The 14,279-nt window shown below is 42.2% G+C and overlaps 1 protein-coding gene across 5 annotated transcripts in view; it reads right to left on the bottom strand.

The window, feature by feature from the left end:
• Positions 1–1,859: 1,859 nt before the first annotated feature.
• MINDY4 (MINDY lysine 48 deubiquitinase 4) overlaps positions 1,860–14,279 on the bottom strand; it is a 68,740-nt gene continuing 56,320 nt past the window's right edge. For all 5 annotated transcript variants that reach the window (XM_005527780.3, XM_014256786.2, XM_014256787.2 and 2 more), the window contains 2 exons: positions 10,905–10,977; positions 1,860–6,082 (listed from right to left, as the gene is read on the bottom strand). In XM_005527780.3, the coding sequence (XP_005527837.2) occupies positions 6,034–6,082; positions 10,905–10,977 (122 nt within the window). In that variant the 3' untranslated portion in view covers positions 1,860–6,033. The remainder of the gene's footprint in view (positions 6,083–10,904; positions 10,978–14,279) is intronic.

Below are 14,279 nucleotides of genomic sequence, written 5' to 3'. Positions count from 1 at the left end.
TTCTGTGTCTCACAGGTTAATTGGAAGCCGGAGGTGAGGACGGTGCAGGAGGCAGGAGGAATCTCGGACCCATCATCTCATTCACTTCTGTCAAGCTCCATGAGCACAGCTTCCTTATTTTCAGGCTTTATCATTCACACACAGTGGGATTCATTTGAATCAGTCATCCTGGACTCCTCTGATAATCAGTAAAACCTGTGGAGATCCAGAGGGCAGCAGGCAGGGAAGAGGAAAATACATTTCCTTCTACAGCACCTAAACCAGAGCTGAAGTCCATCAGTGCCTATTTCTCACCAGTGGCTTTCAAGATATTCCTGGAGATACCCACCCTGCAAACTTCTGCATTTTGTAGATATTTTGGATATATTTTGATGATGATGAAGACATTTCCAGGAATGGGAGAGCCACAGCTTCTCTGGGAAACCTTCTCTGGGAAGCCAGGGCCTCACCACCCTCACAGGGAAGAATTTTTTCCCAATATTCCATCTAGCCCTGCCCTCTGGCAGTGGGAAGCCATTCCTTGTGTCCTGTCATTCCATGGCCTTGTCTAAAGTCCCTCTCCAGTTCTCTTGGAGCCCCTTTAGGCACTGGAAGGGGTCTGAGATCTCCCTTTCTCTAAGCCTTTTATTTTCCAGGCTGAACAACCCCAAATCTTTCAGCTTTTCCTCAAATGAGAAGTGTTTTATTCCTCTAATCATCCTCATGGACCTGCTCTGGACTCGCTCCAGCTCAGCTGGAATTCAGCTCCAGAGCCACATTAAAGCCACCCTGCAGATTTATCACCTCTGAGCATCTCTGCATGACACCACCTCACCTCAAGCTGTCCACAGCCAACCCACTGTGCTCCATTTCTTTTCATAAATTGCCCTTGAAAATCGAGGCACCCAGATCCAGGAGTTGCTATAAAACATTTTAATCTGTGCTGGGCAAAATGTGGAGTGCATGGGATGTGCACAGTACCATGGAAAACACTGAAACACCACCTGAAACTCTTGGGGCCAAGAGGAGATCAGAGAGAGTGCTTTAATTTGAGGGTCTGGAAAAGTCTCAGAGCTACATCATGGATATTTGACTTGTGCCTTTAAGCACAACTTCCTGAGGGATCAATAGTTGGAGTTATCCATAGTTCCTTCTGAACAAAAAAAAAGAAATTTAAGAAAAAAAAACACCTCACAGCAGATGAAACTAAAAATGTTGAAGTACTAATAATTATTTATCTTAGAAAAAAACCAACTTTTTGCTTGTAAAATCTGTGCTTGATTCCTTGCTGATAAAGCGATTAGTGAGGGATGTCACAAAATCTGGTTGTTTTCCGCTGTACCAACAATACCTCTCCACCCTGTGTGAAATGACAAATAAAATACCTGATTAAGCCCTTTTTCCTTTTCTGGTTTTATAAACAAGGCTGCTAAAGAGGAACTGCTTCCTTATTTCAGAGCTGGTGTTGAATTTATTATTTTATAGCCAATGAAAACAAATCAATGAAGAGAGTGATTGCATACAAAATATCCTTAATGGAGTGGCTTTTCCTCAGGAGGTGCAGCAGACAGGATCATATGGAGATGCAGGAGCATTTCATTCCATAAAAAAATCTCTGTTTCCTACATGGTTTTTTGGATGAAAAATAAAATAAAACTACGCACATTAAGGCTTTGGCGCTTGATTCTTAATTTTGACATTTCTAAAAGCACAAGCTGAAGAGAGAAATTATCACAGGACAAATTTTGGTGAGGATTAAATTTTATCATCTAAAACATAGCTGTGCATACCCCACCTATTGACAATGTGAAATTCAGGGCAGTTCCCTTCATAGTAAACTTACCCTGGGACAGGAAAATAAAGCAGAATTACCAAAAAAATTGAAATCCATATCTTTTACAACATTATATTATTGCAGTCATACCCCAAATCACGTAGGCCTTCTGAAAAACTGACCCTTTTAGTGCTCCAAAAGATTGGTGCAAGTATTTTCAGGAAAAAGCATTGGCTTGATGTCTTTGGTTTTTAATGCAGCTCCCAACCAGCACCAGAAAAAATTCTGCTTTCTCCCAGTACTTCACTTTCAGCAACTGAATCCTCAGAGCCCCAAGCTACTTATCCCTGATGGAAAACTTGGCTTATGGTGGTGTCATTCTTCCAAGCTCTTCAGCTTTCCTTGATTACTAAAGTGACTATTTCCTGCCATTTCAAATTAGCCCATTAGATACATCACAAACAGAAACAAATAAAAATCTGCCCCAGGAAAAGGGAAAACTTGAAAGCAAGAGTCTCCAGTTGTCATTTTCAGTTTACCTGGGAACCAAACCCACAGTGACTGCAGGGATTCATTCATGGGATCAGCCATCAGATCTTAAACTTTCCCCAGATTTAACCAGAATATAGAATATAGGCATGTAAAAAACAAACATCAGAAGCTCTATAAAATTGTGAATTTTACCCACAACCATAATTTTCCCCTCTTGCCATTATTTTGCCACTGACCATGAAACATTCACATTCTGTCAGATTCATTTCCACTAGCAGATCAATTATTAAAAAATGAGTAAGAAATCTGGGCTTTTGCCTGACCATTTCTTTAAATGTTTTATTTGTATGGGACACTCTGTAGGAAACAAAGCTAAATAAACTTTTTGTAGAAAGGTAGTAGATATGATACCCTGCCAAAATAATAACTCTGCTTCCATTTTCATCTCCACACAAAATAAACCATGTTTGTTATTAGTTAAGAGGTCAATTTTGCAGCACAGAGTGCAAATTTTTATTCCACAGAAGAGAATGGAATGAAGACGCCACACAAGCCAAGTGCCAACGTCACTGGTGTCTTTTAAAGCTCAATTTCCAAATGGTCACTGCTTTGTTCAGCTCAGGAAGTCACATTATTTGGGAAATGAGAAAAAAAAAAAAAAAAAAAAGATAGAAACAATGAGGAGGAAAATATAATTTTAAAAGATTGGATGCATGCTGCCAGAAGAGGATGTTTCTACACAGATCTGTGCAGATTTATGTACTGCCACAGAATATTTTGCACTGCCTTGTGTGACTGACCCAAAAAAAACCCCTGTAATATCTTCAAGGAAATAATTTCTGTTGCTTTACACTGAATAAAACCACACAAGTCTTGATGCAGGCAGCGAGCAGGCAATGCTCTGGCATTACTTTTTGAGAGTATTTAGATGTAAATGAATGTTCTGGTTGCAGTCTCCATCCAAGGAGCCATTTCTTTGTGCCTGGTAAGGACTCTGGCACTGAGCCCTGCTGAAGGAACCTGCTGCTTTCAGGCTCCAGGAGCTCAGCAGTGCTGAGGTGCTCTGCCTAGCTGGGGTTTGGGGAGGTGCTTCAGGTTACTTTTTTCCCTCCTTTGTGAGTGAGGGCAGGGGTGAATCTGGAGTTAATTCGCTGTCAGGTGGGCAGTGGACTTTGCAAACAAATACACAAGGACACGAACAGGTAACAGGTAAGGAAAATCTGTTTTTACAAATTCTCCATAGCCAGTGATGAAGGAGCCTCAAAGTCCTTTGGAGTCTGTTTTAAAAAGAGGAACAGAGTTCAGGGCCTCTCCTCATCTTTGTTTGCCCTCCACAAGAACCCATAAACCACAATTTCCAACCAGTCCATCCCCTTTCTCATACCCTAAAAATCTTTACATCTTCATGGGTGTGGTCCACTGGAGACAATCCTCTTGTTCCTTTATAGGAACAACTCTCCCCATCCTAAAGCAAAGCTTCACCACACCCTGGACACTCCTCTGGACACAGAGCAGATCCCCTGAGCACTGCAGACATCCAGATTTCAGCCAGAGCAGATCTGGCCCATCCCCAAGCAGCTGCCCCAGACGAGCTCTTATCTGCACTGCTCTGCTGCCAGGGAGGAGGAGGTTATCTCCAATCTGACACACTTTAAAGCTCTGAAATAAATGGTGTGGGTTTATTAGACTGGAACAACCAGAAAGGAATTTTTTTGGTTCAAAAAACATCTTTTTTTTATCATCTCCATGGTGTTTTCTGTCCAAATGCACCCTTCAAAATTTTTTATTACGGATGCCCTGTGAGGCAGGTGGGAAAATCAAACTGTATTTGTTTCATGAAACAAAGTGTGGACCACAGAATATGCAGATTTCAAGATGGAAAAAGGTTTTACATCTGGGATCTTTGGCTGTTTGGGACTTCCCAGAAACACTGAAGCTCAGGCTGAGGTATCTTAAAGGCATTATTGAATCCACCTGCAGCTGACAGCTCAAACACATCCCTAAATACACAGGGATGGCAGAGTCAGCAGGGATCTGATGCTGATGATGTCTCAAGAGGCTGAATCTCTTTGGGAGATCTGGATCTCACAGTTTTAATTTCATTATCTGATCTAAACCAAACAGATTTTATTACACTGAAATAAATACAATTAAAATAACTGCAACCCTGAGATGCTTTACTGCATATAATGGCTTTAAACTGAAATAATGCAGGTTTAGATTAGGTATTAGGAAGAAATTCTTCCCTGGGAGGGTGGTGATGCCCCAGCACAGAGTGCCCAGAGCAGCTCTGGCTGCCCCTGGATCCCTGAAGTGCCCAAGGTCTGCTTGGATGGGGCTTGGAGCACCCTGGGATAGTGGGAAGTGTCCCTGCCCATGAAAGGGGACTGGAATGAGATGATCTTTAATTTCCCTTCCAACCCAAACAGTTCTATGATTCTATGATGTGAATGGGAAGCAAAGGGGGAGGCAGATCTTCATCCAAAGGCGATCTAAACATTTCTAGTACTCCTTTGTAACTTAGATTCAGGTTGGTTTTCAAATCTAACTCCACTGCTAATTCCCTGAGATCTCCATTTGCACAGTCAGTTTGCACCCTACACCCAGAACACTGAATTTTTGCTGGAAATTGATTTTGCACTCATTTTTTAAGGACCCAGAGGAGTTTCCACACTGACTAGGAAGCAGGTGCTATGATAAACATCAGAAAGTAGAAGTCCTTTATTGGATTCTCATGAAATACTCACTCTGAAGAGAGAGGAATACCTCTAGAAACAACTTTTATCTGCCTGTTTCTCCCAAGGCATTTTTTGCAACCTGCTGTACTTGCTCCAATTTTGGTAAAGTGTTGCTAAAACAGAATTAATCAGAGTACAAACTGCAGCTTCAGTACCTCAGGGTCCCTCACCTATCACAGACAGGTACCATTTGAATTTCAAAACTAACAACTCTTGTTTTCTTCTAGTTCTGAAGCAGCAAATCACAGATCTAATCTGTCACTTGGGTGTGAATAAACCCTCGTGTAGAAATAAGGGCAGAAATGTAAAGACACTGATACAGCTGCCTCTTACCAGAAAGAAAAATGAGCTATATCAGCACGAGGCACTGTTCCACAGCAGCTGCACCCAGTACTGGGAACATACTGGGAACACTGGGAACACTGGGAACATACTAACAGGATGAATTTGGTAACACAAAACCACAACCCTTACTGCAAATTCATGACACAACGAGAACCTGGTATGGGCCAGGCTTTCCCTGAAAAGCTCAGACAGTCACCAACCTATTCAGTGCAAAATGAGGCTTGCTAACAACAGGTAAGGAGGTGGATGTTTAGTCTTTGGATGATGTTTTAGAGTGGCACCGGGGTTTTGTCAAGGAGGAGCAAGGCAGGACAGAGAAGGCTGTGAAGTGAGAGAAATCTGGGTTCAGCATCTCCCACCAGATGCCTCCAAACAATTCCAGGATACAGAGTGGATCCAGGAGACCTCAAGGGGACGTTGACAACTTCACTGCTTCGTCTTTAACCTTGATTTGGTGGTGGGAACCCAGCCTGCCCTCAGCAGCTTTATGCTGAAGGCAGGGACAAGGAATTTACGTCAGTGTTGTTTATATTAAAAGCAAAATATCTGAAGCACAAGGTGGCTGAGGTGAAACTCTGCCAGCCTGTAAACCTTGTCATTCTTCCTCATCTCAAACTGCCCTATTTCCTGTATTGGTGGGAATAGGAATGTGCTCATTCAGTCATTTCCTTTTGGTCTTCCCAAATAAAGTGCAGGTCAGATCAGTCACAAGATGGGTTCTGTGCCGTTCCAGTCGATGACAGCTCCTTGCCACCTAGAAATGAAATCATTTACACCCATCAGTTCATCACTTGAAAGACAAACCCACACCCCTGAACCACCCAAGGAACCTCAGAGAGACTGGGATGGACTTGGTTGGGGTAACTAATCACATCCCAAAGGGAACAGAGCAGAAGTGAAGGAATTGTATCCCCTGATTTTAGGTACCAGGGTTGGAGGTCTCTGACTCTTCCTCCAGTCTCTCTGGGCAACAGAGAATCCTCAGCAGCAGCTGATTCACATCAGAGACCTTCATGCTGGACAGCAAAATTAGGGAATTCCCAAGATGGGTACAAGAATTAACCCTAAATCATGTGAACAAGGGAATGGTTGGGTAGTGGGAGAAAAAGGGGTTTTCTGGAAGTTTTATTCTGGTGTTCTTATTCTTGTAGTTTTGTTAATAAACTTTCTTTATTACTTTTAAGTTTTAAGCCTGTTTTGCTCTTGTTCTAATCCATATCTCACAGCAAGAAATAAGTAAGTTTTCTAGTAACTGTTCAGTTACTGCTTTAAAACCCTGACAGATGAGTACAAGAATTAACCCTAAATAACCAAAATACCCTCAGCTGTCAGTAGGCAATTTGCACCCTCCTGTTTAGCTCTGATTAGGAACTCTGACTCTCAGATCTTGTGCCTGGATGACCTCACTGAGCACCTATCTTTGCTCCTGACCTTGGCTCCTCCAAGCTTTCCAAAGCTCACTTTAACAGTGATGTTTTGCTTTTCTCTGCCCTTGTTCATCCTTCAGAATGACACTGAAGATGGACACTGAGAACAGCCCTTCCAGCTGGGTCTGGAACCTTCCACATCTTTCATTCCTGGCTCTGCACTGCCTGCCCTCCTCAGGAAAGTGACTGAAAGCAAAGGAGGCATCAATCCTGAATCTGCCACAAAATGTGTCTTCAAACCATGGCAAAAAACAGAGATCTGCCCCAGAACCTGGTGATGCCCTCCAGTCCCCCTGAAGTGAATCAAATCACCCCTCATGGCATGAATTCACCCTTGGCTGTGGCTTTCCTCATCTGCAAGGTCATGGTCCACATTTTCTGGGAACTGAAGTGTTGCATTCCCAGTGCTGAGTGCTTGTATCTGTTTTGAGAATCTGTCTCAGAGTGGTAAGACATTGGTGAGGGGGAGGAGGGAACAGAGAGCTGCCAGTGCCACATTCTTTCTGTCACCGAGGACAGGATGTGTCAGCAAGGGTATGGCAGCTCAGTCCTTGTGCTGGGCAAGTCAATTAAGTGTAAAACAAAACCAAAAGCTGAATTCTTGCAGTCTTCAGGGCAGTGTCTCAAAGGAAGTGACCATCTGAGGGCTGTTGTGAAATTTTTTCCTTCTGTTCTTTTACTTTGCTGAGAAAATTAAAATCAAAAATTGCGGAGAGATTGTCTCCATCCCAGGAATACTGAGCAGGAATAGACAGCAGAGATGCCCCACATCTTAAATTAAAAGCAGAATTTGTTTCATCTGGGGTTATTCAACCTAAGTCTGGCATTTTCCAGCCGTGAGAGCTGTCCCTGCTTGAGAATGTCACCCCTAAACAACCAAATGGAAAAAACAACTGCCACCTTCTGTCCCCATTGGATTTTTCAGGTAATGCCATCAAATAATCCCTAATCTTTGAGTACAGTCTTCCCAAGGTGCACCTTTCTATCTCACCAGGATGATTAAAGCTTTGAGAGGGATCCACAGAGGCCAAAAGACACCAGATGAGCCTGCACTGTGCCCTGTGGAATTACTCACATTGCTGACACCATTTCTGCTGTTGGGAGACTTGTTAATCACTGTGCAGTGAGGAAATGGCCTTTTTTAAAACAGTCTTTCCAAAAAGAGCTTAAACAGAACATCATTTTTGAAGCAGGACTGAAGGTTACTTTCAGAACAAGCCTCATCTCCTGGGTTTATTTTCAAACCATTTTTTAGACCCGAAGGCAGCTTTTAGCTGTTTGCTTCTATGAGACAGGTCCAAAACATTTTTCCCCCTCTTGCATCTGCACAAGAAAAGGTGTCAAAGAGTGAGGAATCTCACTCACAGATGCTGAAAAAGTCTTTTATTTACAAACAGATACAAAACTTCCTGGACAAGGTGATCGCTTCCCCAAACTATCCTACCACAGTGCAACTCAAATTTTCTAGCTGCTGATTCAATTACAATTTATCAGATTAGCAAAAGGAAAACTCCATTTGATCCACCTGCTTCAAGTACAACCTCACCCAAGGGTCATGCAGTTAACAGGAACTGAAGAGGAACAGGTCAGGCCCTGAACAATGCTCAGCCTGGAATAGCACTCAGTGAGCATCTCCTGTGCTGATAATTTGGTATTGTTTTGGAGCACATCAGTAATTCAGGGTGAGATGCCCAGGCTCTGCTCTTCTCTTATCCATTAAATTCCCTTTGGGTGTTTCACTTCACAGCCAACAGGTGAACTCATGGATCCCACTGTCCCACAGCCACAGAGGGTTAACATAAAACACTGCTAAGTTCAGGTTATAACAGCAGATCAGAAGTTTGGTTCCCCTCAGGCAGAGCTAACAGATGTTATTTCCTCCAGTGCTGAGGATCAGGACTGTGATATAAGAGTATTCCTCAGGGGAGGACAGGATAAGCTGTCTGCACGGTATCTCCAAAACAACCCAGGGATGCACATTCCAGACATCCCTGGGCCAGAATCCGACTGCTGCCACAGATGTCTGGGGCTGACAGACACAAGAAAAGCACTTTTACTTCTCCTTTTCTTGGGGGCCTGCAGGTTACACTGATATCTGGTGGTGACTGCTCATTCCAGAGCCAGCTGAAGGGTTCCCTGCTTTGAACTCAGAACAGAACTCTTCTGATGTTTCATACAACAGGGACTGAAAACATGAGCCTCCTCCTCCTGTAGAAGCAAAACAACCCTTTTCTTCTGATAATAATAATATTAATGATAATTATAATTGTAATTATTATTATTAAAAACTAAATGCAAAACCAGTCTATTACCAGTGCAGTTTTCCCTTCAGGAGAGGGCAAGAGAACAAAGAGCAGGGAGATGTGAGGCACAGAACTCAGTGTGTCTCAGGTACTGGGGTAAGCAGTGGGCTTGTCATGGATTAAACCAGAACTGAGGCATGTAAATGGAAGGAAAACTGTCAATTATCAATAAAACCAATTAATAATAGCTAATCGTCTCAGGTCTGATGGAATTCTCCTCTCTGAGAAATTATCCTGCACTTTTTGATGAGAGAAGTCTGATGTGGAGCTTCATCATGAATTCTTCATCAAAATAAATAACAGCTCTTTGCTTTATTAAAAACTAGTTTAGAAGAGTTTTCCATGGTCGTATGATAAAAAACCATTCCTTTTTCTTTTATCCCCTAAATTGCTAAAATTTTGATTACTTGGGCTGGTTCTTACTTTTCCTTATATGCTGTTCCGTAGTTGGAAGAAAAAGTTCTTAAAACAAAAAGGAAAAATTTAACATGAAAAACCTTTTGCAGCAAGGCCATTAAATAAATACCATCAAAGCAAAGGGAGAACACTGAAAACAAGGAGCCAGACTGCCCAGGGTCAATCAGACAGTGCTGAGAATGCTACAAACAAAATAAATTGACACTGGAATTTGCTGGTAATTTACCTCTACAGCAGATTAAAGCAGGGAACTTAAAACAAACAAACAGCAGCCCTACCAACACTGTATAACTCTGACACAATGCCAGGAATGAAGATATTGTAGGACTTTAAGTAGTTGCATTCATTATTCACGCTGCGGGGCTTTCAGAGGTTATACATTATTTATTTTGGTTTGCAGTCATGCTTATGTGTCACTGGAAATGAGGAATCAATAAAATCTGTATGTGCAGGAAGGCTCTCACTGCTGTCACCTTGCAGGATGCCTCTTCTACCTTTCAGTGATTTTCTGATCAACACACAGGCAGACACTGTCCTTATTTATTTAAGTTTTTATTATTTTTTGCTGGTTTTTTTTTGTTTTTGGAAAGCAAATTGTAGCAAGGACAGGAGGGAAACTGCAGGAGAAACCTGAAGCTGCCTGGCTTGCTGATTTAACAAATGTTATGGTCTCTGACAATGAGGCTTTCACTTCTTGCTCCAGAGATATTCAGATAGTAACTTCCAAAGCTGTGCTGGAATTGATATGAAGAAGAATTTTCTGCCCAGTTAAATTTCCCCATTTTGCTTCTTTCATGTCTCACTAAACTGAAAACGTTTCCATTACCTTCAGTAGGATTTGGATGAATTGCTATATAGGCTTCAAAATGGCCATGAAAATCCCAACATGACAGGAATCAGCCTTGTCTGTGAGGAGAGAATATGAGCTAAGGGCTGTCAGGAATGACTGCACAAAATCTGCTGCTTTGTGGTCCTGACAAACTGAGAAAACTGAGACTGCTCAAAGGGGCTTAATGCAAAACAACACCCAGGTGCCCTGTTTTGCTCCTCAGAAAAGATTGATGAAAATGGAATAAATTGTCTCATTTTCTCATTATACCTCTGCAATCAAGCACTTTTGGGAATCTAAATTTAGATCTATTGCAACCAAGCCGTGCTCTCAGACTGAATTTGGCTCAGCCAGCTCTTGGTGATGTAGTGAAGGTTTCTCTAAGAATGAACACCTTGGACAGTTCAATGTTAATTACAATAACACACAATTAAATGTGCAAAACATATTATCACAGCCTGGCCCATTCAGACCCTTCCTGATTTTGAAGCATTAATTTTTCAGCTTTACTTGCTGAAATATTTTCTTCCACACTCCAGCTTCACATATATTGTATCAACAACTGAATGTATTTGTATGACAAACTGTAATTTCACTTACTTTGTCCTAATACAGTGCTCAAGTGGAGGAGTAAGATCATTTTCTTTATTTTCAGGGCACACCTGAGTTGTATCTGCAGAGATAAAACAGACATTGTTAGTGGCTAGGGAATTTTCTCTTCATACAGAACCCCACAGAAAGACTTTTCAGACGGTTTGAGTCCAACCACTGCCACATCCACCACGGATCACCGTGCCCAAGCCAGGTTGGATCGCTCATACACAGATGGTTTCAAGGAAAACCACAGCTCAGAAAATGAAGCAACAGGCTGCAGGGCTGTCATGAGGCTTTTGTTCTGCAATTGATGTTGGAATTACTGAGTAACTTCTGTTACTCAAATGCTAAGGACAGTGGTGGTGCCACACTTGGATAGGAAATGCCAATAGGAATTGGGTTAGGGCTATTCCACCCTGGGAAAGAAGACTGTCTCTTTAGTGCTCAGCAAGCAATGCACAGACAGGAGAAGATGATGCTGTGTGGGGTATCAGGGAGCTCCCCAGGCTGTGAGCATTCCTTTGGGATGGAGAGGCCATTGCAGCTCAGGGAAAACAGAGAGGTCACTGTCTCAGACACGGCATCTGTCAACAGTGAAAGCAGAGCTGAACTTCCCAGGGACAAAACATCCTGCCACCAGCTTGGATGTCAGTCTGCTCAGCTGTTTCCTGTTTTGGAGTCAAACATTTAAACTGCAGCAGACCAGGGTTGTTTTTGGGTTTTATTTTTCTTTCTTTCTTCTTTTCTGTCTGTCTCCCAGCCAAAGGATTGGCTGCAAGTGGCAATGCCAAGGGCAGGGTGTGGGATTTGGGTCTGCTTCAGTGAGGCTGATGTAGACAGGATGGGAGGGGATTGTCCTGACCATTCACAGTCTCAGATCTATCTGGCACTGATTGGTAAGAACATGCAGAAAATTCTGGATGACTGCAGGGGTTGGAGTGGAGGGAAACAGACAATATTTAAAAGTACATAAAGTACTGGTGGCTTCCCTCTAGGTCCTCAGGAACTTAGAGGCACACAGGAATCTTTAAGTTTAACAGAGCCTTTTTTATCATAATTTTTAAGAGTTTAGAACACAGAATTTTAGAATAATAAAAGGTGAAACCTCTACAATCATCAAGTCTAACCATAAATCCAGCACCACCACCACTTTCACTATTAAACTCTGTCCCCAAGTGCCACAATACAGGTTTTTTGAACACTTCCAGGAATGGTGACTCCACCACTTCCCTGGGCAACCTGTTCCAGTGCTTGACAATCCTTTCTGTGAAGAAATTTTTCTCTAAACATCTCCTGGTGCAACCTAAGCCACTGTCCTGACCATAGCCCTGGTAGCAGGACAGGCACATGGTGTGGCTGCCTTTCCCACTCATCACCAACTTCAAGGAATTTTGTCATTTTTAGACTTGAATTCTTCCAATCAAAAAGTTTGAATGGAGTGTTTCCATTCAAAGAAACAGGGAAAAAGTATCATAAAGGTGTATCTAAGAGTAAAAGAAAAGGAATATGTATATTCTACCCTTAATTATTGAGAAACTGAGTGCCAGCACCGTTACAACTCTTCTCTGCCTATCCAAAATTTCTCCCCCAATGGAAAGATTTATTATTGTTTTCCTCTCTTTTTGATGGTATGTTGATGTCATTAACCTGTTTTTATGAAGGAACTTTATGTTTCTTGTCTACATTTTGACAAATGGGTAAGTATTAGAAGCAAAGCAAATTCTCAATATAAAGTAGCAATTGCTGCTATTCCCAAAAATAAATTCTACTCTTCTGTCTTTTTTGCCTTTCTTGCCCAGCGCAATTTCTTCAGTATTACCTGAAATGTGACCTCGATGGCAATTTTACCTAGTTATAATCAATATTCCCATTTCAAGGAATTCAGCTTCTTGCTCAAGTAAAGCAAACAACTTTGCTACCTAGCAGCAGGGAGCACCCAGCTCCTCGTGCTGCATCTCCAGCTGATGCTGCCTAAACATCACCTCTTGTTGGGATTTCCACAAGGGAAATACCAGCAATATTTAGCATTCTGGTATTTTCATCTGCTCCTGTGTGCTGGGTTTAGATGTTTGGCCAGTGTTACCTTTTTGGATGTGAAGTAATTACAGTTTTCTCCAGACCTAGCAAGGGATTACTGCACAGCCAGAACCAGGCCAGCGTTTTTGTGGAATGATGAAAACATTTGCGTTTTTACTGCCTTTTGTAGGATTTCACAGATAACAAAGGATTTACTGGGACACATCCCTGGAAGGGGCTATGGCCACAACAAAGAGACATCAACAACTCCATGCACATTTAGGCTTTGAGGAGAAACACAAAGAAATGCCGTGACAGGTTGGACAGCAAAGGGAAAAATTTAGATGTGCTCTGGGGAATTTCTCATCCAGGGATCTTAAGAGGGCTTGGCAGCTCTTGATTTTGGAAACATTCCTGGAGGTGGAAAAACACATTAGGATACCTGTTTTGGACCAGATGTTATGTGGTACAACTCAATAGAAGAAATGTGTCTCCAGTCCTGTGCTGAGCTGTACCATCCACGTCACTTTTATCTGGGATGTGGGAACCAGCTGGCAACCACAGTCCTGTGAAAACTGATCACTTTTGGAGCTAATATAGCATGTGACTCCTACAATGTAATTACAGGAATTTTCTCTAAAATGAGAGGATAAATAACAGGCAGAGAGACGACTGAACTCACTACCAAATCTCATGAGGTGCTCAAACCTCCAGCACTCCCAGCATAGAAACAACTTTGTCACATGGACTCAAGCAGAACATACAACACCCATCCTGTGCAAAAACCTGGATGTCGGTGCAAATAAGGAAAAAAGACAACTTATTTCTAAAGAGCAGACCACGGTAGAGTGGCTCCTTCAGATTGAGAAGGAATTTGGTTATCAAAGAATCACAGACAAGATTGTATAAATGTACCAAAGGAAAGAAAACAAAAGGTGAGTAGGATATTATTAGCAAACAGTGCTGGAGAATGTATTGAAGTAGGTGCTTTCTAAGGATCAGAATACTCATCCAAATGCCTCCCAGCTGAAGAAGTATTTACTGTAAAAGCAGCTGTGTAATTTGGCATGGTTTCCTGAAAGAAGGAGTGTGACAAGTTGGAAGATCTTTTGCAGGCTTGTGCTTCCAGGCAGGTAAGAGATTAAACTTTTTTAGCAGATTAGTGGCATCTTCTTGCCTTGGAGGCAAAGATTTCATGTTTCCTCACCCTCTCTGCTCATTTTCCTACAGGCATTTAGGGTGAGGAAATGGAGGCCTGCACTTTCTGCCTGTAGAAACGATGTGAGATGATGTGAAGGATAATGTGAATAGTGAAATGTATTTTATAGTCCTGGCAGTATGAATAAGCCAGAGATCACAACCTGT

The sequence above is a fragment of the Pseudopodoces humilis genome, chromosome 1 (assembly GCF_049639895.1).
Source record: "Pseudopodoces humilis isolate 2021_Gansu_Grassland_sample_001 chromosome 1, ASM4963989v1, whole genome shotgun sequence".
Lineage (NCBI taxonomy): Eukaryota > Metazoa > Chordata > Aves > Passeriformes > Paridae > Pseudopodoces > Pseudopodoces humilis.
Note: the sequence above shows the minus strand (reverse complement) of the source record. Positions and strands in the feature narration are given on the sequence as shown.